This window comes from Eschscholzia californica, unplaced genomic scaffold, assembly GCF_041429995.1.
Source record: "Eschscholzia californica isolate CP2 unplaced genomic scaffold, dmEscCali1.0.p SCAF_2, whole genome shotgun sequence".
Taxonomy (NCBI): Eukaryota; Viridiplantae; Streptophyta; class Magnoliopsida; order Ranunculales; family Papaveraceae; genus Eschscholzia; species Eschscholzia californica.
In genome coordinates, this window is record NW_028238309.1 from 67,376,098 (window position 1) to 67,404,042 (window position 27,945).

Consider the following 27,945-nt stretch of genomic DNA (forward strand, 5'->3'; position numbering starts at 1 on the left):
TAGTACCCAAAAATATTCTTCCCTTTTATAAGAAATGGACTGCCATGGTATGCTATAAGGTTATTAACACTTCGAACGCACAATAACAAGCTACCATCTCAAGCTTATTAACACTTTAACCGCAATATAACAAGCTACCATCGCTCACCAAGCAGAATGTGCATGTCGAGAGCAATATATTACCAACTAACTTGACTGAACTTCATACTGTTGCTCGTCGATTAATCACTAGTATTTTTTTGTGCACGTGAAATAAACTCGGTTTATTATATTCTAATCATGGAAGGTAACAAATAATTAAACATGTATTGTTTTGTGCTCAAAAGCAAAAAAGCAAGATAGAGAGACATAAACAAACTCTAGATAGATAGATAGATAGAGAGAGATAGATGGCTTAAAGTCTTAAACATATGAAAAAGTATGTTTTGTTGCTCTAGAGGTTTCATTATTTTTATTTTCTTTCCTTAAAACCTATAAAGATGATGTGATAATGATGTAGCCTTCCTTATACACTCAAAACAAAAGCTCCCACTCCATTGAACCTTAACCCTAGAGAGAGAAAGATTTAGAAAGAGAAAGAGAGATATAGAGAGAGGGGGGCCAGGGGGGCATCTTTATATCTCACAAAGTGACCATTATTTCCAGTTGGGTAATCAAAAAACACAATGGGTATTCATCCAAAACTTATTTAAAGACACTTTTGATTTGTCTCGAGTTGAAAAGATTTGGGGTGTTCTTGATCAGCCTTCTATTACACAGAAGTTTAGAGAGAGAAAGAACAATGAAATAAGTAAAAAAGCAGAACTTCTCTGTTTTTTTATTTTACAGCTATATATTACTTCATTGACAGACTTGATCAATTGATTTTACCTCCACAAAAAGTATAAGTTTGATGGTTCTTTCCATCTTGACAGATAATTGTAGAGAAGAGAATGGAAAAAATTTAAAGCTTTCTTATCCATTCTGATCAATAATTCTTATTTGGGTAATTCATTTTTTCAACTTTCTTTCACCCATTTAACTCTTTGCATGAGATTGCCATGTGGGTTTTCCTATAAACTCTGATCTTGTTGAGACCATCTTCCATCACTTGTTTCTCTCTCAACCTTCTTCCTTAACTCTCTCTCTTCTTCTTCTTGAGAACATTTTGAGTGTGGGTTTTAAAGTGAGTGTGAGAATGGCTTTGAAGTTCTTACAAGTTGAGAAACTTCTTGAGGGTTTTAACAATGGTGTTGGTTGGGTATGGAAAAAGAAACTTCTTTTCTTGTTGATTTTGAGTGGCTTCATTTGGTTAGGGTTGATCAGTATCCACTGTCACTCTCCAAAGTCTAAAATTTCAGACTTTTGTAGTGAGAAAGTTGAAAACTTTCATGAGAACTATAATGCTTACAAGAACCAAGCTCATGAGAGGATCATACCAAATCAGGTCCTATTATAAACCCTAGCTACTTTGATGTTTACTAGTACTTTCTTTTTATTTAAAAAGCTTTTTCATCATTTGGGTATGTTTTTGTTCAAATGGGTTTGTTCATTTAATCAAGAAAAACTCACTTAATCAGGAAATACCCATTTGTTTCTTTCTTTGGAAATTTGCTACTTTTTACCTTCATTTCATGTTTGCCATTATGAGTCCTTCATTTTTCACTGTCTTTACTGTTTGATTGTTTTCTTACACTTCTTTTACACTTAATATTACTATCAAAATGTTGTTTAGACTCTTTAGTAGAGTAATGGGTTCAGTACTTAGTAATTTTTAACTTAACTCCATTACCAACAAGATTAAAAAAACTTCATTAATATATTTCTTACTGTCTGGCAGAAGGAAGAAGTGATAATAGAATGTGGGACTAAACAAGATGTTTGTCCAGTGAAAGAAAATATTGGAACTCTTGATGGGTATGGTGATGAATATATGGAAGCCAACTCCCAATGCTTTGAAAAGGTAAACAAAATCATTTCATATTCCATTCGGCTTTTACGAGTTTTAGTTTTCGATTATTTATTTACTATCTCTAATTAAGGCATCTTTCACATAAGATGATCTTGTTTAAGTGAAAAAAGTAGACCAACCCAACTCTCAAAATATGAAATTTGTTTTTGTAGTATTAGCTTAGATTATTTTATGTCGATTCGTTGTTCTGATAGGTAGAAAGATACTGAAACTTGCTGTTCTTTTTTACTCTATCTAGGATATATCTATGAGCCCACTTCAAACTAGCAAAGAACCAAGTAGTAAATGCTTCTTCATGTGGTGGTTCAAGTATTTTAGTGCCTTTGTTGTTGGTTTGATGATGGCCCCCATGCTAAGTTACCTATTCCAAAGATTGTGGGCAAAACCAAACCAAGAGCTAGCTCTACAAGGAAACTCGGGTCCGCGTAGTCAACTACAAAGTGGGAACGAAACTTCTTCGATTGAGAAAAGGCCTAGCGGGAGATGGTTCAGAATACAACTTTATATATTATTATTAGTTGGAGTGTTTGCATCGATAATGGTGTATTGTTATATAAGTAGTAATGAAGTTTCTATGAGGAGAGAATTGCTTGCTGAAATGTGTGACAGACGAGCTCGAATGTTACAAGATAAATTCGACGTGAGCCATATGCGTGTACGCGCCTTAGCAATTCTTGTCTCACAGTTTTACCATGAAATGCAACCTTCTATCATGGACCACGTAACTTCCTTTTCTGTTCATTTTATGTGTTTTCCTACTTAATGTTCATGAAGTTTGTTCATACCTGTAAGTTTTTTGCTTCGATATTATTATAATCCTAATTTTGATTATATTTTTAGGAAATGTTTGCGGAGTATACCGGGAAAACGACATTTGATAGACCTCTAACTAGTGGTGTTGCCTATGCTAAGAGAGTTCTTCATTCCGAGCGGAAGGAGTTTGAGGAGAAGCATGGATGGACGATAAAGAAAATGCATTCTGGGAATCAATCTACTGCTGAAGATTACCTTCCTGAGAACCTCGACTCTGCACCGATCCAAGAAGAATACGCACCTGTTATTTTCACTCAGGACACTGTCTCTCATATCATCTCCATCGATATGATGTCTGGGAAGGTTGTCACACATAGTTATCGAAGTACAGTAGTTAGTACCATAGGCCAGAGTCCGACCAGTCCGAGTCTGTGTGGCTAGTAAAGACTACCGGGTTGTCGCCGGGCAATAGTATCCACCCTAATTTGACCCTTTAAATAGTTGTTCATTTGATTTTTTCCCCCTGACCAACCCATATTCCTCTCCTAAGCAAGTTAACTCGTTTTGATTCTCATTATGCAGGAAGACCGCGAGAATGTCTTGCGCGCAAGAGCGTCAGGAATGGGAGTCCTAACCTCTCCATTTCCACTTTTAAAATCTAATCACCTCGGTGTGATTCTTACGTATGCTGTCTATGACCGTAACCTCCCTGCAGATGCTACAGCGGAGCAACGAATTGCAGCAACGGAAGGGTTAGTCGTGAAACTAATTTATGGTCATATAGGGGCTTATATTTGAAGAATGTCTAATTTTCAAAAAAAAAAAAGAATGTCTAACATCATTTTTTATCGAACAGATATCTTGGAGCATCTTTTGACATTTCCTCAATGATTGACAATCTCATGCAACAACTTACTAGCACAGAAGCAATATTTGTAAATGTCTATGACATAACAAGTAGTTCGGAATCCATCAACATGTATGGTCCTAATGATACTGATACGGGTGATTGTCATGTTAGCAAACTTGATTTCGGTGATCTAATTCGAAAGCATGAAATGCGTTGCAGGTAGATTACGAGTATATATTACTACATTATATTCTATGGCAACTTTTTGTAAAGGGTAAGAACTATCAAACATGAATTGGACTAATGGGTTCTTGGTTCTTATTGCAGTTTTAAGGAGAAACCTCTGTTTCCTGTGTTGGCGACAACTGCATCTTTTGTGATCTTAGTGATTACGTTCCTTGTAAGCTATATATGGTTTGTAGCTATAAACAAATTAGCCAAAATTGAAAATGAGTGCCATGAGGCTATGGTGCTCAAAGTCCGCGCGGAAGCAGCCGATTTATCTAAATCACAGGTCGAATTCTACGCTCGACTTATATTGGATTTGATTTAGTAGTTTTTACTTAGTGTTTTTCGTATTCTATTTGTTACTTAGTGTTTTTCGTATTCTATTTGTTATTTTTTTCCTATTGTAGATCCTTGCTACTGTTTCTCATGAAATTAGGACACCAATCATCGGCATTCGAGGTCTGTGAGAATGTTCTTGATATCTATTCTTTGTGTCTTCTGTTATTATATATATGTGTTTGTATATTGTATAACTTCTCTAATAGAAAAAAAGGTTAAATTTTGCAGGTATGTTGCGGATGTTGTTGGATGATGCACTAAGTACTGTGCAAGTGGATTTCGTAAACACAGCATCCGATAGTGGGGAGTGTCTACTAGCACTAATAAACGATGTCCTTGATCTCGCTAAGATAGAAGCAGGAAGGCTTGTTCTTGAGGCAGTCCAATTTGACATTCGTCTTGTTCTTGATAATGCCTTGTCATTCATTTCCGCTAAATTTCATGACAAAGGCATTGAGGTATTAGCTGTTCATTTTTGCGCTTCACTTCACTTAATTGCTCATTAGTAACAGTGTTTCTTTTGTTCCTTGCATGGGAGAAGTTGGCTGTTTACGTATCAGATATGGTGCCTTTAGTATTGTTGGGCGATCCTATGCGATTTTACCAAATAGTTCTCAATCTTATTAGAAACTCAATCGAAGTAGGTTTATCTTTTTTTCTTATGTCAACTTTCTATAAGTATTTTGCTCTTTCATTTTGAAGCTTCTTTGTTACTTTTGTTGTTCTAATTCCTTACTTTTTGCAGTTCACTGTGGAAGGACATATATTTGTTTCAGTTCATCTAGTATATGAAGTTACAAACCTAATCGGAGTTCAGGATGTAATTCTGAAACAACAGATGGAGTTAGTCGAGGAATGGGACGACTTATCTTATCCCTCACTAAGTGGGTATCCTGTGGTTCCGAGATTGAATAGCTGGAAGAACTTTACGAATTTCAGCAGTGAGACTTCACCGGATGAAGCTAAGACGATAAAGTTACTTGTCTCAGTTGAGGATACTGGTGCAGGAATACCTCAATCTGCTCAAGATCGAATGTTTGAGCCTTTTATGCAGGTTGATGGTTCCACTGCACGTAGGCATGGTGGTACCGGTATTGGCTTGAGTATCAGCAAGCATTTGGTGGCGATGATGGGAGGGGAGATTGGATTTTCGAGTGAACCTAGTCGAGGAAGTACTTTCACATTTACTGCGACTTTCGATACTGAAGGAGAACAAACTCCTATTCTGTCCACGAACCCACATAAGTATGTACCGCCACCTCCTCAATATCGTGGGATGAAAGTATTGGTGGTTGACGTTATAAGTACTCGTGCCCAAGTTACAAAGTATCACCTTAAGAGACTTGGGATATCTGTGGAAATCACTACGAGTCTGGAAGCTGCAAAATTCTGCTTGTCATATGCTTATGGTTCAAGGTAAACTTCCTTTACATTCTCGCGACAGTATCCCTAGACCCATGTTAGACACAAGCCCAATTAAGAAAGAAGGCCCTTCGCCGTTTGTTGAGTGTCGTTGCACTCGAAGAGAAGCTTAAGAAAAATAAATTCATCAACCCAACTCATTCAATTTAAATGCTTTGAAATTGTATACTTTATAATATGGTCTTGTGCATAAGCTGACTAATGTTTGTTAATTGTTCTAGCAGTGCTAAAACCTGTTTCGATATGGTACTGATAGAGGAGAACATTGTGAGCAATGAGACTTCTTTTGTTTCGTGTGGTTCGCTTAAAGATCTCTGCAAAAGAGGAGGACGAAATCCCGTTCGTCCAAAGATAATTCTTTTGAGTAACTCAAGTGTTGACATGTCGCACGAGCTGAAATCTCTTCATCGTGTAGATGAGGTAATGTTCAAGCCCCTTCGCCTCGATGCAATGTGCACGTGCTTCAATCGAGCTTTTGGTAAACGAAACAGGACCCAAACTGTAACAAGAAAACCAACAAACTTGCTAACGATCCTAAGTGGAAAGCAAATTTTGGTAGTTGACGACAATATCGTCAACCGAAAAGTGGCAAGTGGTGCTCTAAGTAAATATGGAGCAGAAGTGATTCCTATCGGTAGTGGAAAAGTTGCTGTTGAGATGCTTACACCACCCCATAAGTTTCATGCTTGCTTTATGGATATCCAAATGCCTGAAATGGATGGGTAAATCACTTCTCTAAGCTCAATTGGATCTTAACTCTTAGCTCATCTTTCATGTATACTAATCTTTTCAATTCTTATTGCAGATTTGAAGCGACAGAACTAATTCGAAAGTTTGAAAATGAGATTAATGAGAAAATTAAAGTTGGGGAAGTATCTGTCGAGAAATTCGGGAATGTAGCAAACTGGCATATACCGATAATAGCCATGACGGCCGATTGGATGCAAGCTATACAGGAGAAATGCATTAAATGTGGAATGGATGATCATGTTTCAAAGCCTTTTGTAGAGGAACAACTTTACTCTGCAGTAATACGTTCCTGTGGGTTCCCTGAATAGCACGTGAAATGAGATGACTGCAACTATACAACCGGTATCATCAGTATAGTTGGTCTGGGTTCTAACGGTTAAGTCTAGGTTTGATCTTCCCTAACAACCTCGAGTCACTCTTGGTTTGCTTTTCGTTTAAGTCCTTTTGCCATTTCTATCTTAGTTTTTCCTGCACTAATATCTCTTTAGCTTATGTTTCAGTATTTCCTTTTCCATTTTCCCTTTTAACTGAATCAAAGGGTCCATTCCCATTTCCTTTTGGGAATGTGTCTCCAACCACAACGGTTTTCGTAATAGTACTCAAGGGGGCAATTGGGCCGGCCTGGGAGCCCACTGATACTTAAGCCTTCAAATGTGGAAAATCTTCTCTTAAGGTGGCAGTTGGGCCAGGCTGGGAGCCCGTGTTTACGTAAGCCTTCAAAGTTGGGGATTAGCTAACCCTTGTACTCAACTTGATCTGTAGCTGTGCTCTTTAATCTCTTCAAGGTTTGGGTGTGTTTAACTTAGCTGTGCTCTCTAGAAATTCTGTCAAGGTCCGGGTCTGTTGTTGAAGTGGTTTGTCGTGAAGTTTGGAAGCCTCTTCGGTCGTGTTTGGTTTGGTTTGATGTGCTCTTTCTCAAATTCTGTCAAAGGTTCATGATATGGAACCTATCTTTTAAGTAACTAATGTAATTTTCAGTTTGTGATGTTAATATACTAGTAGTTTGTTTTCTAGTATCTTGGTTTCTTTTTACTGCATTCTAGTTAGTCCCTTGCACTCCAATATCGAAGGCTCTGCTTAAACAGGCTATATGCTTGGGCTAGTTGTTCTTTTCTCTCTACCCGAGCTTAGCCCATTTCAACCAGCTAGACTGGGGTGGGTTATGCCGGACACGGGTTCTGGGTAGTTTATTTAGCTTCTCAAACTTGGGCATTTTTGGGTTGGGTTACCACGGGCTTTCGGGCTATATCCCCATCCCTAAGCTGCAGAACTTCAATCCTTGGGATGAGAATTGGGTTTCTTCTGGTTTTTCCAAAAGGAATCTATCTGACTCAAATTCCACCAATCTCACTCTCTCATGTGATAGTCACATGATCTAATGTGGAACTACTTTAGTTTAAAGGACATTATTCAAAGTTCATAAAGAAGTTAAAAGTACACATTTCAAATACTTTTAAGAACACAAAATAACCCTTATTGTCTTCTAATTGAAAACACCAATCAGTTCGACTAAATATTCTATCAAACCCTAATGTGTACCAATCCTACGACCATCGAAGCTCTTAGTAGGTTTGAAACTTCGTAGCTGATTTTTCTAACCTTCTTTGCACCTATATGGAGACCCCAAACATGTACGTGGATCCCTGTGTGGACACTAGGTTGAAATCGAGCTAAAGGTTCTGACATGATATCTTTTTTTAATCGATATACATTGTCATAAAATCCAAAAATGATTCAAGTGCTTTTTTTGCTTCAACAACAAGATACTAAAGTTCTCTATTCTTATCAAACTACCTCAAAGCAATTAAATAGAAAAAAGTAACTACAATACTATGTGCAATGCACATGCACATAATACATGCGTGTGTTTCTCTCTCTCTCTCATATAGAACCTATGTTGTGGTAAGAGAACAACAATTGATAAGTTTGATTGAAACAAGTTCCAGTGAACAAATGTCTGTCTCTGTGGCTAGATTTATGCTCCTTTCCCTGTTATTGATAATTCCACTAAACTCAAGTAAAACTAATCTCATACTCATTTGATATCTCAATCTATTGTTCATATATATCTCATAGTTTAAGAATTTTGAATCAACAATATTTCGATTTCTTTTATCTTACAATTTTATTCATTGTTTGATGAAATTAGATGGGCAAACAGAGGTTCAATGGTGTATTGCTGATGAACAATTTTCAGATGAAGTTCTAAGAGATGCCATCAATTGGGTTTGTGGACCAGGTGGTGCTGATTGCAGGAAAATACAAAGAGGTCAACCTTGTTTTCTACCTAATACTTATAAAGATCATGCTTCCTACGCTTTCAATAACTACTATCACAAGTTCAAGAACAGAGGAGCTAGTTGTTTCTTCAATGGTGCTGCAATGCTCGATGAGCGTGACCCTAGTAAGAACTCAACTCCATTCTTCATATAGTATATCTTACTTTCCGACTTTTCTGTTTTTGTTCTAGTTTAAGGAGACTAAAATAAACTCAAATTGCAGTTTTCAGCAAGATAGATTGCTAAAAACTTGCAAGTTAGGTTGTGCTTTTTTCTCGTTGTCGGGATTTGACTCTTCTGAATCTTAGTTGTCTAACTCAAAATCAGCCATTCAGACATCACGGGTCAGACAAACACATTAATTTTGAAATCTGACTCGAGTGAACTTAGAACTCGAGTTAGATTTTAGATCTGACTTGGACAAAAAACAAACACTACCCAGTGAGATAACTGCAACAAAAGAGCTAGTTATGAAAATCGATATTGGAATAACCAGACACTGATTATGGAAGGGGCAGGCGGCCAATCTATATTGAAATAATTGATGCACTTTTTCGCAAAAGATCGTAGAGAACCTAACCCTTGACCCTTGTTTCTTCTTAATCTTTGGTTGCAGGTCATGGCTCCTGCAAGTTCGATCCTCTTCCGTAATTCAAAGAGACGAGGATTTCGAATAATCATTGATGTGAAATCCTTTATTGCTTAGATTAGTTCTAGGTTTTGTTATGTCTTTTCTTCCACAGGTCTAACCTGTTTTCTTCTTAGTTTTCCTAAAATGCTAAAAGCAATCAAAAAAAATATTTGGGTTGTTTTTATTTAGGCATGGTTCATCAATCAAAGTAATAAACCATTAAGTAGTTTAACTTGATGCCAATGAAGATCAAGACAAAATTCTAACAAGATTGGATGACTAAATACTATACATTAAGATCTGCAATTTTACAAATTAGTTTCTACCAACATCGAATTTAAGAACGAATTATTTCATTGCATAATCACAGTACAATAGTACATTACACATGAAGCTCCATATCATAAAAACAGATATATTGAAACGAAAACAATACGAGTCACTTTATAACGCAAGTATATCTGTAAGAGCTTACTTCTAACCTGCCTAACCGTGATCACTTAGAATAGCAGGCTTGCCCAAGCAGCAATAAATGCAAATCCACCAAATGGAGCTAACCTAGAATACTTTCTGTCCTCAAGAAGCGCAACCGTGTAACACCTGCAAAACCTAAGCCCTAATTTTCGTCAAATTCATAAAGTAGGTTCAAATATACTTGGCTAAAGATGGTAAGCGAAAATCAGTTGTTGGGGAGTGGGTCATGTATTTCAGCAATTTAGAAGTCCATATGATTGTATCTTCACCTAGCAAGTGAAGCATAGTGAGCTTGTAAGTTTTTCAGTTATTATGGGTGCTATAGAGACTCAGAGAGACCCAGGCATCACATTATATCCTATAAAACAAATCTAGGGTGGGACAAATGCTCAAGGGCTCGCGACCTGTTCCATTTACACGAGTCTGAACGAGCCCGTTGACACTCAGAACCCGGAGACTGGTAGTGCTCGCCTGACCTGCTAAGTTTAACAGCAATCTAGTGACAAATATTACACGTACTAAACAAGAACTTTGTCACAACGTGCAAATCAAGGTAGAACAAAAACGACTATAGACCAACGTTTTTGACAATGGACATGACCACATGAGGAATGAGGGTTAGGTAAGGATGGCAGTATTGTCAAGCTTGTCAACGAGTCATTCTCTTAACGATAATTACATTTTATTGAATGTGTAAAATAGTATAAAACTTTATATTTTATGTTGTTCAATTTGGTCGATAAATTGGTACGCAATAGTTTATACGAGTATCTCCTTGTGACCCCTTCGAACAATTACTCGAAGATCAGCACAAGACTGAGAAGGATAGTTCATTGTCAGGATGCCAAGAACATGTCTTACTCTATTCTATGTAGTCTGTCTGGTCCGAGAATCTTGTGTCTCGGGTGGGTCTCGGACCTCCCCTGAGACGAGACTCGGCTGAAACACCGAGTTAGGGTTTGGTCGAGTTTATCTCAGCCGATCCAGACCGAGACAAACCTACTTGACTCGGCCTAACAAGACGCGGGCACGAATTGACACAAGAAACTGAGTACTTACGTCCCGGAGAAAGCTAGAATCCCAGTAGTCAAAAGGCCTCCAAACTACAAAAGAAATCAAGAAAAACAAAATCGATTAATAAATTTTGATATCTGACAGTCAAATTATCAATCACCCAAAAGAGAATTGAAAAGGGTATTTACAATATTAGGGTTTTTGGTGATAGGAGCTCCAAGCAAAGCTGCTGTATGAACCAAATGATAAAGAGATGCAGTTTGCCAAACCTTCCATTGACATAGTTGAGAAAAAAAAAATGATTAATTTAACATCTAATTAATAAATAAAAAAAATTAACATCTAATTGGGGATATAGGATTGAGTTAAATTCTCTTCTAATCAATGAGGGGAAGAGAAAAAAATCGTTTTTTTACCTCTTTGTAAGTGGGGTTTTGTGGTTTGAAGCCATGGGCACCATAAGTGCCAAGACCTAGAGCTGCAATTCCTGTTTTGACATTTGGGGATGTTAGAGAGAGAGAGAGAGAGAGTTAGAGAGATAAAGGGATTTTTAGAGAGAGAAAGTACCAGAGACAGCAGCAACTTTGTGCCAAAGACGAGGATCCATTTCCTTTGCAAAGTTTTGATTGAAAAACTTGTTTCTAAAGTGAAAGGCAGCAAATTATGTTTCAACAAAAAAAAAAAAAAGGCAGCAAATTACAGTCGATACAGAGCTAGAACTTTAAGAAGCTTCCTTCAATAGTTCAATCAAGTTAAGTCTTTGGTGTCTAAAGGCCCCCTTCCAAATTGCTATACGCACCCTCCGCCTAAACACCAATTGGCACTCGGATGTAAAAGACACGATCGACCAACCCGTGAGCTACAACAAGGCCTCAGACTCGAACCGGTCCAATAGGTCTCAGACTGGCCATTTGGAGACCTTACTTTGGTACTCGGACAGGTTCGAGTTCGAGATAAGTTTGAAGATATTTTAATAGTGGGTTTGGAATCTTAAATTTTGAGAAGAGAATGAGGGTTAGGATTTGTAATCAAGGTTTTTTGTCTCTCTAATTTCTTGTTGTGGATCAAGGTTGGTTTGGAATCAAAGTTGTTTCCATGATATGGTAAGAAAGATAAGAATGAAAAGATAGCAAAAAAAAAGGGTATTTCCCAAATAGCCCCAAACTTTATGACCGATTTTCTGCCTAGCCCCCTATTTTCTCAAAAATACCCAGATGATCCATTTTTCAGTTACCGTTATAACACCGTTAACTAGTCATCATCACCTCTCTTCCATCTCACCACCTCTCTTCCATCTCACCACCTTTCTCTGCCACCTCATCGTCTTCACCGGTGAAAGCCGCCGGTCGGAAAAATTTTCTGTTGGCGACCTTCAAACATAAAAAAACAAAAGTTTTTCAGGCCGCGGGCAACTCTCCCAGACGAGAGGGGGTGGCGCGCGGGCAACCTTCCCAGACGATACTGGGTGCTAATAGACAATAGCAATTCGTCCTGGTGCAATAAGACAGACCCTTCTAATGTTCAAGATCTAAGTGCATCTCTAATGCTAAACTCAAAAAAAATCTCAATTAATCATATTTGTCAAGGTCTAATTGAGATTTTCATCCTCAAGTGACAAAAGTAGAAATTCTCAATTCTTTTCTGTTCAAATGTAAAAATCTAAATTTGTTATTTTATTTATGTGGTATGGTTATTTTTGTAAAGAAAGAATTAGTTGTTTTAGAAGCATATGAATACTTGATTTTTATTGGTTGATGCTAGAAAATTGATGAGTTCAATAACTAAAGATATCTCAAGAGGACGCTCTAGAGATATCTGTATTTCACTCTTGACACGTCATCTTTGAGATTTTAGTTGAGTTTTACGTAGAGATGATTTCTAACAAAAACTTCAAAAATCTTACGTGGCACTTTGAGTTTTGTATTGGATACTCTAACTCGCCTGACGATCCGAACCGAGTTACCCATTTAACTCAGTGAGTGGGAAGCTTGGGTCACCAAGTCGTAAACATGATTCAATGGGTCATGGCCCAAGAAAACAACAAACCAAATTACAAACTTTTAAATGATGTTAGGGATAACAGAACCCTTACCTACCAAACTTCACTAAATACCATTGCATTAAAGATTGAACTTTACTCCATGGAAATTTTGCCTAAATATGATTTTTGAAGATGACATTTTGAAAGCTTCTTCATTATTTTGATTAGACTTTTAAATCACTTGAATCCATTAATTTGTTCACTAAATTACAAAAGTAATTTGGATTATGATTTTATAAGTAAGGAAAATTTGAATATACAAGTACATTTCATGTTTTATTAAAATACTTTTTTTGTGTTAAAATATACGACAAGTGTAATAGACTAATAGGTAACATTTTGTAATGGAAGTCCAAAGTCCAAACTAATGGTAATTTGCATTTAGGACTTTTGCTCATATGTTTTGAGTTGTTTCGAGTATAAAGTTGTGTCACCTATGTATCGCGCGCTCATTTTACCCTTCCAGAAAACAAGTCTATCTGACTGTCTTGATACTATTATAATGTTTATTGTTATTATTTTCGTAAGATCCGTATTAAATAGTGGGAGTAAACAAACGAAAATTTAGATAAGTTCACCTTTAATCATCATCTTAAATTTATCATGATTCATGACTTGTCCAAAAGAAAGTTCACCTTTAATCATCATCTTCACCAAACACAATATGACTCAATCTCCACCTCAAAATTAAAATCAGCAATGTGGGTCACTTTAATCATTTCTTTCTCCACCATCTTTGCCTTTCAAATTTGAGAGTTCTCATATGTGAATGAATGTTGATATAAAGAGAAAATGGGGGTTTCAATAAATTCCAACTCCCCACAGAGAAGATATAAATAACCCTTTCTTCAATGACAAATTTAAGACACCCCTTCCTCTCTTCTTGGGCCTTGTAAAAACACATCTATCATTCATATCCTTACAAGTTACAAGGAACCCATTCCTCTCTCTCTCTCTCTCTCTCTAGTCACTCTCTCTTATCTTGTTCTTAATGCAAAGAGAAGGAAATTCAAGATTGGGTTTCCTTTACTAGTTTCAATAGTCTCTCTTTCTGTGTAGCTGTCTATATCTTGTAGGCCCACTTGGGAGAAGCTGCAATAATTTGCATGAAATTTTTTGTACATAAATAGTGGGTTTTTGTGGGTTTTGTTCATTCTATTTGAGGGTTGAATCTTTTTGTAAAGTATTGATACTTCCCTCAAAGAAGAAGGAAAGCTTGGTGGGTTCTTCCTAGTAAGGAAATTGAGATGATTGCATTAGGAGTTAGTCCAGGAAATGTGCCAGTTTATCATGGGAGTGATTTGAAGGTAGTTGATAGAAGGGTAAGGATTACAGAGGTAGTATTGAGGTTTTTGATATTAGGGTTAGGAGTTCTTGCTGCTTGTCTTGTGGGTTTTGATGTACAAGTTAAAGAGATATTTGGTATTAGAAAGTCAGCCAAGTTTACAGACATGAGAGCTCTTGTGTAAGTCTCTTTGTCTCTCTCTAACTTCTATTTAGGTGGAAAAATGATCTTCTCCAATCTCCCTACCAGTTTCCGGGTTGAATCCTGGCCGAATGACGTGGTCGGACAAGATTTAGCGAGAGAAAGTTAACACCTTCTCTTTTTAAATCTTGTCGGGCCACGTCACTCGGTCAAGAGACTGGTTGGATAGAATATCATGACTGTTTTTTTCATATTGTCTAAATCTGACTCGTTTGAGTATGATTTTGACTCATTTAGACCCATACCCAATTCAGAAGTACAAACATCACGAGTCGGACAAAAACATACATTGTGAAATGTTAGAGGATATTTGGGACCTTACAAATTAAAAACACTACGATAGACTGATTTTGACTATAATGTGAGGAAGTGCAGGTTATTGGTGATATCAAATGTGATAGTTGCTAGTTATTCACTAATCCAAGGGATGCGTTGTGTCGTGAGTATGTTAAGGGGAAGTTTGCTTTTCAACAAGCCTCTAGCTTGGGCCATCTTCTCTTGTGATCAGGTATTAATCCCACATCTAAAATATTTTATCTGTTCCATTTGACTATGACTTCATTTTTATTAGGGGCACCCCCATGTTTAGGAGTACCATCTTGGTACATGTACAGATCTAACAAGGTCTAGATTGCTTATGGCCAAAATGGGGGGACTGCCTATAAAACTTCTCTAAAAATTTCTCGGCCTTCCTACGCTGACCAAGTCAAAGGAAATGCATTTGGGGTTTGTAAAAGTCATGGGCCCATAAAACTTGCCTCATCATGTCTTATTTAGTTTAATATGAAGAACAAAATAAGGTTTTGACCGGAAAGTGGAAACAGGTTATGGCTTACTTTACGTTTTCGGCGGTGGCAGCGGCGGCACAGTCGGCTGTGTTTGCAGAGTTAGGTCAGCCAGAGTTGCAATGGATGAAGATATGTAATATGTATGGAAAGTTTTGTACCCAAGTTGGGGAAGGGATAGCAAGCTCATTGGTGGTTAGTCTAAGTATGGTGACTCTCTCTTGTATATCAGCTTTTAACCTATTTCGTTTGTATGAATCTAACAAGCTATAACGGCCTAGCCGTTACAAATAGGCCGAAAAGCCCTTGGTAGGTGATTCTGTTGTATCTTTTCAAATATGATATGAAAATAATGTGAGGTGGAAGAATATTATATGCTCAACATTGATCACACCCCAAATAAATATTCGTGACAAATTTTAAACGGAAAGAAATTGTGCAGGGGTATAAATCTGGTATCTGAACTCACCAAACAAATCAAAACCAAAAAAACAAAATCAAAACCAAAAGAATCGTACGGTTTAGTAATCAAGCTAAAGGTTACCCGGGTTCAGGGCCGTGTGGTGGGGGGGTGCGGGCTGTGTGCCCGCACAGGGCCCCCCACCACAAAGGGCTTCTACCTATCTCAAACTAAGGTTTTATTATAAGTAGTGTGTAACGTAGTAAATTTCACTGCAACAGAAGTAGCGTAGTGGTTCGGATGGAAGGTGAATAGAAGATAGGTTATACCAGTTCAAGTCTGGCTGTGGACGTTTTTACCTTTTTTTTTCACACTAAGGACTTCCAAAGATCAATAAGGATAAAGATAACATGGAAGGTTATTACCCTACATGTTATCTTTATGTAAAACCTTCCCCACTACTATTTTATTTTTAGATTTTGTCAAGTTCAAATTTGATGAATTTGGTGATCTTTTCAAATTAACTTCTTTAAACTATGTTTTAAACACAAATTTGGAAAAACTGAGATTTTTTGTTATTTTCTATGGTTTTGTAACAACACTTTACCGAAGATGATGAAAAATACTACCACATGTACAAATTTTATTTGAATCCAATTATACGAAAGAATTATGTATTTAAAGCTAAAATAAATCAAATAACTAGTGGACAAAACGTGTTTTTTATGATTTAACTATTCTCTTATACTTCAATAATTATGAGTTCTTGACTACTTCTATGTAAAAAAAATTTCATGTTATTGTATAATGGGGCTTTGTTTAATTTTGGCACGGGGCCCCAAATTCTGAGGCACGGCCCTGCCCGGGTTGACTCTAATACTAAAAAGCCATAACCGAAAGTTTTGGTTTGGTGTAGGGATACGTGTGATCGATAGCCGAACAAAATCAAACCAATTTATTGTATTGTACTTATTAGTCATAATATATATATTAAAAAATATATATGATGATCGTGATTGATGGTGGAGATTTAATGTTTAAGTCAGTGTGTAAGAAGACAATAAAATTTTTCGTATTAAAAAAATATCATTCAGTACAATATAAAAAATCCACCACCTTTTGGTGTGATGTTTGGACACCCACTTCGCAATACGGAGGTCTCAGATTCAATCTCATACAAGTGCAAATCCAGGATTTATTAAACTTGAGTATAAATAAAAAAATAAAGTTGGTTTTTTTTTTTCTATTGAGTAATACTTATTCAATTCATAAATTGTGACGTACCTTTGTATTATTTCTTTCATGATATATCAATTCAAAGAAAAAATAACAAGAAAAATATAGAGTTAACTTCTATTTGGCCCCCTACTTTGTGACCAGCTTCTTTTATGGCCTCCAAATTTCTGTAAATTCAAATATTGCTCCCTATTTTCATGTAAATGTCATAACTACCCCTCCCATTAATATATTTTCAAAATAACATAAAAAAAAATCTAAATTCCACCTCACTTCCCTCTCAACCACTCATCTCTATCCACGTCACCTCTCTCCAACTCACCCCTCTCTCTCTTCAACTCACCTCTCTCTCTCTCTCTCCAACTCACCACTCTTTTCTCTAACTCACCACTATCTTCTCCGATGAAGGTCACCGGCCGGAAAATTTTCCGGCCGGCATCCTTCAAACTTAAAAAAAAAAAAAAAAAAATTCTCTCATCTCTCTCTCTCTACAATTTTTTTCCCTCTCTCTCCTTTCTTTCTCTCTCTAGATCTGGTTCTTGAAAGAACCAGATCTGACCTTGAAGAAGGTCTGTTTCAGACCTCCTTCAAGGTATGTTCGGACCTTGAAAGAGGTCTGAAAAAGACCTCCTTGAAGGTATGTTCGGACCTTGAAAGAGGTCTGAAACAGACCTCCTTCAAGGTCAGATCTGGTTCTTTCAAGAACCAGATCTAGAGAGAAAAAGAAAGGAGATGAGTGGTTGAGGTGGAATTTAGGTTTGTTTTTTAATTTTATTTTGAAAATATATTAATGAGAGGGGTAGTTATGGCATTTACATGAAAATAGGGGGTCATATTTGAATATACAGAAATTTGGAGGCCATAAAGAAAGCAGGTCACAAAGTAGGGGGTCAAATAGGAATTAACTCAAAAATATAGTATAGTAAGAAAATTCTAATTTTTAAAGTTAATATTTGTTGTTGAAGTGTAATTTTGTGGTTTTGGCATCCAACCAAAGTACCTAACCAAATCGTTCACGTGTAATTTGGTTCAGTTACCGAACCAAACAACAAGAGTCTGCTTGGATGAAATTGCTAACAACGGAATCCTTCGTATTGATTTGGAGACAGGACTAAAAAGTGGGATAGTGAGATAGGTCATCCCCTTAAAAGTATAGCATAATTATCCCAAAACTCCAAGAAATCTAAAGAGAAGTTTGAATGACAATAACATTGAACCTTCACTTTCACAGACAGCTAGCTTTTTGCCCAACAATGCTTTTCATACCATTAATACAACAAATTTTTGCAGCCGTCCCCCATCCTATTTTAGGCCAGTGTACTACAACATAAGATTAGGAATGGGGTATATACCGGCAGGATTATTGGGTTATTAAGCGGAAATTTTGGCGAAGACTCAATTTATAAAGAAATAGATATACCTGTAACACTATATTGGATGGATAAAGGATCTCATTGATAGGGGAAGCGACCAAAAGATCAATTAGTGAGGTTTCGGGCTGGTATTACAAAAACTGTTTTTTATGTCATGCTATGAGATAAAAATTAAGAATCAACTTATGTAATAGAGTCGACCCATTAAAGTTATGAATCAACTCTCCATGTTATTAGTAGTATTCAGATTGATTTTCGGTATTTCAACTCTTAATCAATCAATTACTAGTAAAGACATCCTAAATACTATTTAGTTGATTAGTACTAAATTCTCTTTGTCCACGTGATACTACTATCACACGAATCCTCGCTTTTATGTTGTTTGTGGCTTTGAGCATAACAAGTATTATTGTTGGGATGCATAGAATGCATTTGGTTGAACCTACCATGTATAGGTTGAGTACTGATACTATACTACGAGTAAATTTAGAAAAATAGTGCTATGCCCACCAGTCTCCTCCGTGAATTCCGGCTCGTGGCGTGGCCGAGCGAAATTTAGAGAGAGACTGAAAAAATTTCTTTCTCTACATCTCGCATGGTCACGTCACTCTGTCGGAATTCACCCAAGTTACTGACCGACTGTAGTTAAATTTATCAAGATTTAACTAAAACGGCCAAAATCTCCATGAATGTCTGAGAATCTAAATATTATATGCTTCATCTAAAAACTTTTCTCTTGTAATTGTGGGATGAATCATTGTTCAAGCATATTGCTTTTAGTCCAAGCACAGTATCTCAAAAAGGAAACCAAACCAAAAACAAAAACAAAAATCCAATTGGCTTATTCTTTTGTAATTTTTATTATACTTTATGCCCCCAATCTTCATCACCTTAATACAAATCTCTCTCAACCCTATATCAGACAGATTCCACTCCTCTAATTTAATACTACAAGAAATTCAGAATTACTAAAAAAAGATACAAAAAATATCACAAGATAATTTATGAATATTAATATACTAAATTACTATTAGATATTAAATAGAAACCCCTCCTTCTCTAGCATTGCATGGGTGCTAGTAATATAAATTTCGTAAGTAATTTCATGAAAAGAAACATTTCTTTAAGAGGTTGACTCAGAAACCAATATAGTAGACACAATTTGTAGTTATATCCTTTCATCAACTATTTTCCGAAAGTCTGAAAGATAATACTAGAAGCACTTCCAGTACACCATCTTCTTAACAAACACAATAACATATCTTTTTATCAACTGTTTTTTGAAAATCTGAATGATCATATAACACCAGAAGCATTCCACATTGATCAGACGTTGACAGGATCACAGAGAAACATCAACGACGAAGCGTCTCCTACCCTTTCTCCTAATCTTTCATAAAAATCAATTGAGAATAGAGAAAGTGATAGTTGAACTTCTTCACGAGTTCTTACCGATTCAACCATCCGATTTGAATCAGCATTACTGCCCTTACCATATGCTCGACCACCAAAGTCAATACCACTACCTATTCTTGATAATTTTCGATTAAGAACAGGACGTAAACAAATCATATAAAGTTTTTTATAACCACCCAATGCTAAAACAACATGACGAATATCAGATGGAGAAGGATAAACATGGCGAAAACAGATATTCTCCCAGAGAGAATCATTCTGAGTTAAGGTAAACCAGAGCCGGCAAACACAGGCGGCCACACCTAGTGATTGGCCATCGAGTCGTTTCAGTATTTCAATGAGAATGTCTGGGTTGTTATTGATATTGTAATTCTTGTTGTTGTTTGATTTCTTCATCTCTTTCTTAGGTTTATCTTCTTTCTTCATTAGATGCTTATTGTTTGATCTTCTTTTGTGAATGACTTGGATCATCATCTTAAGAGAGGAAGAGAGATATCCACAGAGAGAATAATTAAAGAATGGGTAGGAGAAAGGTGGAGTATTTGTAGTGGGGAGTGATTAATTTTTGGGTTTGTTCCATTTTGGCGCCCTAAAGATGACTAACTTACCAAAATGGCCCCTTAAGTTGACTAGCTTCTGACTTGGCCTCTTTTTCATTTTTTCGTCATTTCTTCCGTCTCAGTGAGCTAATTTTTCTTGCCAAAATTACCCCTCTACTATATCTTCTTTTTCAGTCAAATTTTTTTAGTATCCCAAAAGTTACTATTATTTGTCAAATCAAATCAAATTTTTTTATTTGTTACAAGTAATAGTGAGTCTTGGTACTTCTAGAAAATGACAAAGAAGATATACTTTAGGGGTATTATTGGCAAGGAAAGTCAGTTAACTAACGTCAGACAAAAAAATGACAGAAAAATAAAAATTAAATTAGATTTTGTCATGTTAAGGGACCATTTTGGTGAGTTGGTCATCTTTAGGAAGTCAGATGGAATTAAGTGAAGGAGATTTGACATGAGTGATGAAATTAGAGAGAGATGTCTAGAGGTAAGGAATTGTGGGTATCAAGAGAGGAAGAGAAGGAGCCAAAGACAAAGTTCCAAGGTAAAAAAGAAAAACTAGAATCAATGTTAAAAATTTTGAGCTTTATTTATTGGCTTTTCATTTTCAACTTCGTTGGATTTCTTGGGTGAATCATATTACCGTTTGTTGTTTTTATTGTTGTTATTATTTGAGTATTGACTCTATAACAAGCTATACCCTAAAACCCTAACTTTAGTGCTTCTTCTTTTTATCTTAGATCTAATAAGTGCCTAAAACCCTAGTAGTTTAATAAGCTAGCTAGCTTTCTTGTGTGTTTGTGATAAACCCTAACTATGACCCAAAAGTTGAGTGTGAAATTGTGGAATGAATTGATCTCTTTAGCCGTTTACTCTTGGGATTTGGATTTCTTTTGGGTAAAGCTACAAAATTGAGAAAAATGAAAAGTTTGATTTTAATGGAATAAATACTTTTTAATTTGAAGATCATTTCTTCTATGGGAGATTCCTTCTAAACTATAGTTAATTTAATGGTGGGACATGACATTTCACCGCCTCATTACACAAGAATAAAAGTGAGAAATAGATGGGGGTTTTTCCTTGGCATGATTGTTTTTTTCTAGGGGAATTGCTATACAAATGTCGAGAATAAAATCTTTAATCTTTTGACCTTTGTGGACAAGGTATTTTATCAATGGACCAATTCTTCTTGATTATCACCCAAGTTTGTTTTAGTTAGATTTGCACATACTCAACACCTTCTCAAAGTGTGTGACAAAATATCAACATAAGAAATACGAAATCATACTCAAGTTTTACATTATATGACAGACGTCAAGAACGTTAGCAATAAATTTGACTTGATGCTCAATAATTTTGATAGATTTATGAAACTTTGTAAAAAATAATTATTATAGGATTTGAATTTGGAGGGCAAAAACGAGAACGATGTCAACAAATGAAAAGATATAAAATTAAGGAACAAGGCAAAGGGGAGGAATAAGTATGAAGTTACTGTTTTGATAATTGGTAGGACACAAGAATAAAGTTTGTCCCATGGAGTTAAATTTTGGCTTGGTGGAGAAAAGAAAGGACCCTTGAAAATAAATCATAAAAAAAAACAATTGGAAAGAAATGGGGATCTGAAATTGACATTAGATCTAATAAAAAAGGTTCTTGGGCCAATCAAACCCCTACCCTTCCCCACCTTTAAGTAATAACCTAGCTAACTTACAAGAGACTAGGAGAGAGAAAAATTTAGAGAGAGGAAATGAGGAGGGGGTGGGGGTTGTTCTTGTCTATGTTGGATTTGCTTGTTGGACACATTTGAAATGAAAGAAAAGTGTCATGATTCCGAAGTGTAGAAAAGCAAGATTACGAAGGACACCAAGCAAAGAGGAATTCCATTCACAAGCCTAAAGAACTTCACCTTCTCATCTTCACTTATTATCCATATGATCCTCACTAGAACTTAATTTGTTTCTTCTACTTGTATTATCCAATATCCACATATAGTTGCTTACCTTACTACAATTATGGAGTTCGAGACCCAATATGCTACTAACCATGTGATAGTTTCACATCAGTGAGGAGAATACGCCGAGCTTAAGCTATAAGGGCGTAATCGGATTTAGTAAATGCTACTCCCTCTGTCCCATTTTGTTTGATTATTATTCCTTTCATGGATGTCCCAAAATGTTTGTTATCTTTCTTTTTATAACATTAATTCGAATACTAAAATGATGGGACTTCCAAAACTATCCTTTGTTTTCAATACCAATTAAAGGTTTTAATTGGTTCTACACTTTTACCAATGATATATTTAATGAAATACTCTATATTAAATGAGGGTAGTTTAGGAAATTGTTTCTTTTTTTGTTAACAATAAATAATGTCTTCTTAATAAGTTGAATTCCTCAAAACTACAAACAAAATGGGACGGAGGGAGTACAATATAGTATCAGTTGGAATTGGAAAATGTACCTTTAAGAATTAATGTACATTGCAGAGGTTAGATATTAATTACAAGAACAAAAGACATCATTAATAAGTGATCAAGCTTAGGTGATCCAAGTTCTAAATCAAGATATAAAAGTTCTATAATGCCGTCAAATTTCATCAATAACGAATGAGACTATATAAAGTAGGAGTTAATTCCTATATGGCCCCCTACTTTATGACCAGCTTCCTTTATGGCCCCATTTTTTTCGTAAATTCAAATATGGCCCCCTATTTTCAGATAAATGTCATTACTACCCTTCTTAATTCTAAATTTAAAACAATAAAAAAATTTATTTCCACCTCACCCCTCTCTCTCTCCACCTCATCTCTCCCTACACCTCATCTCTCCCTACACCTCACCCCTCTCTCTCTCTCCTACTCACCCCTTTCTTCACCGGCAAGGTGGCCGGCCGGAAATTTTTCCGGCCGGCCACCTTGCCGGAGAAGAAAGGGGTGAGTAGGAGAGAGAGAGGAGAGTAGGAGAGAGAGAGGAGAGTAGGAGAGAGAGAGGAGAGTAGGAGAGAGAGAGGAGAGTTGGAGAGAGAGAGAGGTGAATTGGAGAGAGAGAGAGAGAGGGGTGAGGTGTAGGGAGAGATGAGGTGTAGGGAGAGATGAGGTGGAGAGAGAGAGAGGGGTGAGGTGGAAATAATTTTTTTCTATTGTTTTAAGTTTAGAATTAAGAAGGGTAGTAATGACATTTATCTGAAAATAGGGGGCCATATTTGAATTTACGAAAAAAATGAGGCCATAAAGGAAGCTGGTCATAAAGTAGGGGGCCATATAGGAATTAACTCATAAAGTAGTAATAATTAATATAGATGCCACATAAATCAATCCAAGATAAGTCAAGGGAATGTGCCATCTAAAATGGTAGACACATTGTAATGTTACAATGGTGGTGAAATAATACTAATTTAAATCAAGGAAGATAATATTTGCCATCAAATTATGTATGGAGTACAAAATGGGCATGCAACGATTTTACTAACACCATTTTCAAACTATGCGACGCTGTTTTAAATTTAATTGGTTTCAAATTATATAATACTTTAAGATTTCTAAATTATATAGTATGTACATGCAAGTATTTATGCCCACAGTACATGTTCAGGTAGCCGACTGCAATACACGAACAATCAGATAATTTGATTCTAGCTTACGGTATTCCATATTGTAAAAAAAATTATTTTTCAAATGCATTTCTACGAACTTAAAATATAGACCTACATACACAAATGAATCAATTTTCTTGAAGAACTATGCCTTGAGTATTGAGTTAGTTGTACAAATTACATCTTTCTATAGTATAAATGTTATCACTAATTCGTGTTATTTTTTCTTGGCCTTATTGATATGTATTATGTTTTTGTCAATATTCATTTCCTTTAGTCTTCACCTAGTAGGTGATGAGTCTTGATTAAAATTAGATGCACCCAATAATATAATATACCTTATTGAAACAGTTAAAATAGTCCTTTGTAAGTATCTAACAAATTTCGTCAAATATCTTCAGAATCCTAGATCTTAAGGAAAGTTGGTTCATGGGTTTCATGCAAAATTTGTAAAAGTTTTAGATCTAGAGAGAGAGAGAGAGAGAGAGAGAGAGAGAGAGAGAAAGACAGACAGAAGAAGCACCTGATGTAATGTCTCGTGAAGAACAACACGCAGATGAAATCAGAGTGAAGTATTATTAAAGTATTAATTATTATTTACTATACATTTTTAGTGTCATAAAAGTCAAGTAGATTAAACAAAGCTTAATAAGTTTCCAAATCTGAAGGAAGACATTGATGAGATTGGCTTCGTAAATGCTATTTGGTCTAAAAATGGGGGATGTCCACAATCAGAAAGCTGATGTGGTTGGCTCCCATTGGTCCGGACACGTGGAGATACAAACGCTCGGGTTAATGAAATCCGGTCACATCATCTCTCTAAATGTGGTCCACCCACATTTCGGGCCAAATAACATTCTCGATTCTCTTTCTAGTTTATGTCTATATGACTCTCTCTCTCACTCTCTATATATATATATGTATACGTATGTATAAAAGTTAAATGAAATATATAAGGAGTGGGAAGAAAACAAAAGAAATGAAGCAAACTAGAAAAAAACATAGGTAAGAGACCAGGAACCAGAGGTTAGGGTTTCTGCATTAACAAGAGAGATGAGAGTTAGTTTCCCAACTAATGTGATAGGTTGGAGTGATGGGATGTGGAATCCAAGAGGGTGTGTGGTCTCATCATATTTGAAAGATTTTAGCAAGAAATGGTTTGTAATATTTGATGGAGAGGTTGCCTTTGGTCTCCATATTTCAAGCTACTATCTTCTTTGTTATCTTGTCCTTGTACATGAGAATCTTGTTATTGTACTAGCCTCTTCACATTCTATTAGTCCTTATTGTGTCCATCTTGGAGCATGGGTGCAGCTTAGGGGTGGAACAAAAAAAAAATCCCGAAACCGATATCCATCGTGTTCACCAAAGTCTATCGAAATCCGTGGGTATTCGAAACACAACAACGGGTACTACCTGGCCCATTAGAATTAAGTAGAAATGTGATGTCCCAAACCTTACTATTTATCGATAATGTTCCCACTTTAGACACTTCAGGCTCAATCCACAAGTACAAGATTTTGTTCTTGGCGAAGGCTCTACAAATCCACCCAAAAGACCTCGACGCTTACTAAGCTTAAACTTTCAGTTATATCACAGGCTCCGGGCACTCTCTTACTATCACAAGAAACCTTTGAATGAGCACGTGAGATTCCAAAAAAGTTAATCACGGATCTTGGTTTTTCCTTTTTATAGGTGCGGCAAGAGTTATGCTAGAAGAGGCTAGTCAAAGCCTAACTCCAGACATACACGAAATCAACCGTCTCTAGTTTTAACGTAATCCACTCTTTCTCTTGATGGGCTTTTCACTATCTATGTAATTAAAGTTAATTTCTCTCTAGGTATAAGTTAGAAAAGTAGACTTCTTGTATCATCTTTCAACAAAAAAAAATCTCCTACTTGATGGAGCCACTAAAACTTTCCTTGATTCTACCAATGTGTCTAGTCTATATTGTGGTGTAGCCACTGAACATAGACAGATATTATTGAGAGATAGGAAGTCATTTCAGTAGGCCATCTCTTAGAGCTCTAGAGAAACTGGCATCTTCGGACAAAAGATTCTTTCCTTACTCTATTAGCTATTTTTCAAACCAACAGCTAGGATTCCTCTCAGATAGACCCAACCACATCTTCTCTGTTTTCCTTATTACCAATGCCAGTCTCTGACTATGCTTACAATCTATGATGGAGTTTGTGATTCAACTGAACTCTACACTGGGACTTAATAAGATCTTTCTTTCCACCCAATTCCCAAGTTGAAATTCTTCACTTGTACTTTAAAACATAATCCACAATGCTTTATTGGTTCGATTAATTACAATTTAGAAAAGGGTCGCAGGGCGGCCCGGTCCCAAAGCGATCGTTTTTGGCCCCAACATGATGGAGGACATATTGGTTTTATATGTCAGTTTCAAAAGAATATTTATACGGAAAATGCTAAATGTGCAAAGAATTTTTGACAAAATCCTTGACTCGGTGAGTCACACGGTGAAAGAATGGTTTAGATCAATCAAACTTTGAATTTTTTTTGTCTTTAGTGAAAATGAGTCATTAAGTGAAGGATTTTGTCATTGTAGCATTCCCCTATTCTTGGTAATGCAATCTTTTGCCTTGTGCCAAGCATGACCTAAGGGGGGTGATGTTGTAGTTAGGACTAACAAAATGTGCAAGTTTTCTGTGAAAGTCAAGTTCCATGGGTATAGAGATACCTTTGAGTGTGGGTTTTAGTTTTCATATCTCCTTGTTCTCTTCACCACAATATATACATATTGCTTAGTTAAAGATGTTTTCTAGCTTTCGAGAATTCATTACGACTTAAGTGATGAGCATATTCATGAAACAATGTACAAACACCAATCTCTTATTTCAGACATATAACATACATAAACATCCTAAGGGTCTCGGTTTACACAATTCAGACAAAAACGGCACAATGGAGTTTACTTCACTTACACAAAAACATAAGCACGTTAACCAAAAGCAGAGGCAAATGTAAAGACACAAACACATATAGCTTCTCTAGTTTCCCTGAAACGAAAAGTGTATGCTTCTCGGACCTTAGTCAAGCTGAATAGTCAGTACTCAAAAGATCCTGTGGGACAGGGTTGTGATGTCACAAGCTTTAGCAGTTAAACGATATTGTCCCCGCTTTTGGCACCCTAGGCCCAAACCCACAGCTACGGGATTTTGAACTTGGTGAAGGCTCCGCGAGCACACCAAAAGGCTTCACCACTTACTTAACTTTAGCGTACACCTACAACCCAGTCAAAGTGGTAATTGAGCAAGTATAAGCTCAAATCTACCTGCCTCAAATGGAATGTTCGAAATAAGTTCCCTCTCCCAATCAATAGAACTACCCTAAAATCTGTCAGGAGGAAGCATTAGTCCAATATTCAGTATCCTACCAATGACCCAAGCATTAACAATGACTATGGTTTTGTTCAGTGTTTCGAACCCAAAAATCTCACAAATTTCTGTACTTTGTCGAGGGGGTATAAGTGGGAGAGATAGGTGCGGTGTCGTTGCTTTTCTGATTACTAGTTTTAAGTAGATTAGGCCATTTATACCACTCTCATCGACCATCCGATTTTGGTTAGGACCTCTGCTTATGCCTTCTCCAATTTAATGATTCTGCCCAGGACTTTATCAATCTTCTTATGTAACTTCTCCAATTTAGGCTTTGTCCCACTAACGGCATGAAGGAACTTTGGACAGGGAAACATAAGAGCAATATCGAAACCACTAGCTAACTTCACTACTTCCTGGATTGATCTTTGAATTACATTTGATACTTGTTCTTCCTCGAGCAACCAAAATAATTGCCACGCTTAACGTTCAAGAACTTCAACATGAAAATCTTTCATAATTGTCTCCAATACTCACACCACAATGACCAAGTCCAACATCCCTATAATTATTGATAATCTTCGCAGCTAGACTATCGCCAAAAATGAGGTCATGTGTTCACATTACTTCTTTAGCCACTTTTGGTGAAGAAACACCCACAGTTGAAACTTACCAATTTGTGGCCTGTAGGTGCATAAGAGGACCATATTTTTGGGCCAAATCTGTAACAATTGGTGCAAGTTCCCTATGAGTGGTAGTTATCTTGGTCTTTTTGAGTTTGGGCTTTAGGTTTTCAATCTCTTTGTTTCGTTTTTTCCGAACATGAACGAAGGACGGGGAATGAAGTTCCATGGTGAAGTGTGAGATTAATAAATAAACAATAGAAGGTTGCAAAAGATGCTTTATAGTGCTCTGTTTGATACTAGATATACAAAAAGGGAATCCTTAGAGCCCAAGATACCAAAGAAAACGACATCGAAATCGACGTTAATTATGACTTCTGAGATGCTTGTTTTATTGGC

At 36.4% G+C, this 27,945-nt stretch overlaps 5 protein-coding genes across 13 annotated transcripts; 3 read left to right on the forward strand and 2 right to left on the reverse strand.

The window, feature by feature from the left end:
* The first annotated feature begins 345 nt into the window (after positions 1-345).
* Positions 346-7,309, forward strand: LOC147560607 (histidine kinase 2-like). Of its 8 annotated transcripts, none has more exons than XM_086664404.1 (13): positions 346-985; positions 1,820-1,942; positions 2,190-2,672; positions 2,792-3,067; positions 3,287-3,456; positions 3,561-3,773; positions 3,882-4,068; positions 4,190-4,241; positions 4,350-4,579; positions 4,663-4,761; positions 4,867-5,537; positions 5,768-6,265; positions 6,349-7,309. In XM_086664404.1, exons 2-13 carry the CDS (start codon positions 1,913-1,915, stop codon positions 6,599-6,601), a joined length of 3,162 nt encoding a protein of 1,053 aa, XP_086520530.1. In that variant the 5' UTR covers positions 346-985; positions 1,820-1,912; the 3' UTR covers positions 6,602-7,309. The 8 variants fall into 8 exon arrangements, with proteins under 8 accessions (XP_086520530.1, XP_086520529.1, XP_086520534.1 ...); XM_086664403.1 differs by having other exon boundaries at positions 437-985; positions 5,765-6,265; XM_086664401.1 differs by lacking the exon at positions 346-985 and adding an exon at positions 1,086-1,426 and having other exon boundaries at positions 5,765-6,265.
* A 563-nt stretch (positions 7,310-7,872) lies between these two features.
* On the forward strand, positions 7,873-9,435 carry LOC147560608 (major pollen allergen Ole e 10-like). Its single transcript, XM_086664409.1, has 3 exons — positions 7,873-8,310; positions 8,443-8,697; positions 9,189-9,435. The coding sequence occupies exons 1-3, from the start codon at positions 8,133-8,135 to the stop codon at positions 9,221-9,223; spliced, it is 468 nt and encodes a 155-aa protein (XP_086520535.1). The 5' UTR covers positions 7,873-8,132; the 3' UTR covers positions 9,224-9,435.
* Positions 9,436-9,539: 104 nt separating this feature from the next.
* On the reverse strand, positions 9,540-11,392 carry LOC147560609 (uncharacterized). The gene is made up of 5 exons (XM_086664410.1): positions 11,259-11,392; positions 11,108-11,178; positions 10,880-10,960; positions 10,737-10,780; positions 9,540-9,803 (listed from the first exon to the last, which is right to left on the reverse strand). Exons 1-5 carry the CDS (start codon positions 11,296-11,298, stop codon positions 9,704-9,706), a joined length of 336 nt encoding a protein of 111 aa, XP_086520536.1. The 5' UTR covers positions 11,299-11,392; the 3' UTR covers positions 9,540-9,703.
* Positions 11,393-13,470: 2,078 nt separating this feature from the next.
* Positions 13,471-15,371, forward strand: LOC147560610 (CASP-like protein 2B1). Of its 2 annotated transcripts, none has more exons than XM_086664412.1 (3): positions 13,471-14,197; positions 14,594-14,726; positions 15,043-15,371. In XM_086664412.1, the coding sequence occupies exons 1-3, from the start codon at positions 13,980-13,982 to the stop codon at positions 15,274-15,276; spliced, it is 585 nt and encodes a 194-aa protein (XP_086520538.1). In that variant the 5' UTR covers positions 13,471-13,979; the 3' UTR covers positions 15,277-15,371. The 2 variants fall into 2 exon arrangements, with proteins under 2 accessions (XP_086520538.1, XP_086520539.1); XM_086664413.1 differs by having other exon boundaries at positions 13,508-14,197; positions 15,077-15,371.
* Positions 15,372-18,841: 3,470 nt separating this feature from the next.
* SLY2 (F-box family protein) lies at positions 18,842-19,931 on the reverse strand. Its single transcript, XM_086658058.1, has one exon. It carries the CDS (start codon positions 19,900-19,902, stop codon positions 19,339-19,341), a length of 564 nt encoding a protein of 187 aa, XP_086514184.1. The 5' UTR covers positions 19,903-19,931; the 3' UTR covers positions 18,842-19,338.
* Between the last annotated feature and the right edge of the window lie 8,014 nt (positions 19,932-27,945).

Bases quoted from the DNA above. Each gene is read 5' to 3' on its own strand.
- LOC147560607 (XM_086664401.1), top strand. From the start codon at position 1,178: ATGGCTTTGAAGTTCTTACAAGTTGAGAAACTTCTTGAGGGTTTTAAC. The intron at 2,673-2,791 runs GTAACTTCCTTT...TTATATTTTTAG, and splicing joins AACCTTCTATCATGGACCAC to GAAATGTTTGCGGAGTATAC. The intron at 3,457-3,560 runs GTTAGTCGTGAA...TTTATCGAACAG, and splicing joins CGAATTGCAGCAACGGAAGG to ATATCTTGGAGCATCTTTTG.
- LOC147560608 (XM_086664409.1), top strand. From the start codon at position 8,133: ATGCACATGCACATAATACATGCGTGTGTTTCTCTCTCTCTCTCATAT. The intron at 8,311-8,442 runs GTAAAACTAATC...TGATGAAATTAG, and splicing joins GATAATTCCACTAAACTCAA to ATGGGCAAACAGAGGTTCAA. The intron at 8,698-9,188 runs GTAAGAACTCAA...CTTTGGTTGCAG, and splicing joins GCTCGATGAGCGTGACCCTA to GTCATGGCTCCTGCAAGTTC.
- LOC147560609 (XM_086664410.1), bottom strand. From the start codon at position 11,298: ATGGATCCTCGTCTTTGGCACAAAGTTGCTGCTGTCTCTG. The intron at 11,179-11,258 runs GTACTTTCTCTC...ATGTCAAAACAG, and splicing joins CAAAGTTGCTGCTGTCTCTG to GAATTGCAGCTCTAGGTCTT. The intron at 10,961-11,107 runs GTAAAAAAACGA...TGTCAATGGAAG, and splicing joins AAAACCCCACTTACAAAGAG to GTTTGGCAAACTGCATCTCT.
- LOC147560610 (XM_086664412.1), top strand. From the start codon at position 13,980: ATGATTGCATTAGGAGTTAGTCCAGGAAATGTGCCAGTTTATCATGGG. The intron at 14,198-14,593 runs GTAAGTCTCTTT...GAGGAAGTGCAG, and splicing joins ACAGACATGAGAGCTCTTGT to GTTATTGGTGATATCAAATG. The intron at 14,727-15,042 runs GTATTAATCCCA...AAGTGGAAACAG, and splicing joins CCATCTTCTCTTGTGATCAG to GTTATGGCTTACTTTACGTT.
- SLY2 (XM_086658058.1), bottom strand. From the start codon at position 19,902: ATGATGATCCAAGTCATTCACAAAAGAAGATCAAACAATAAGCATCTA.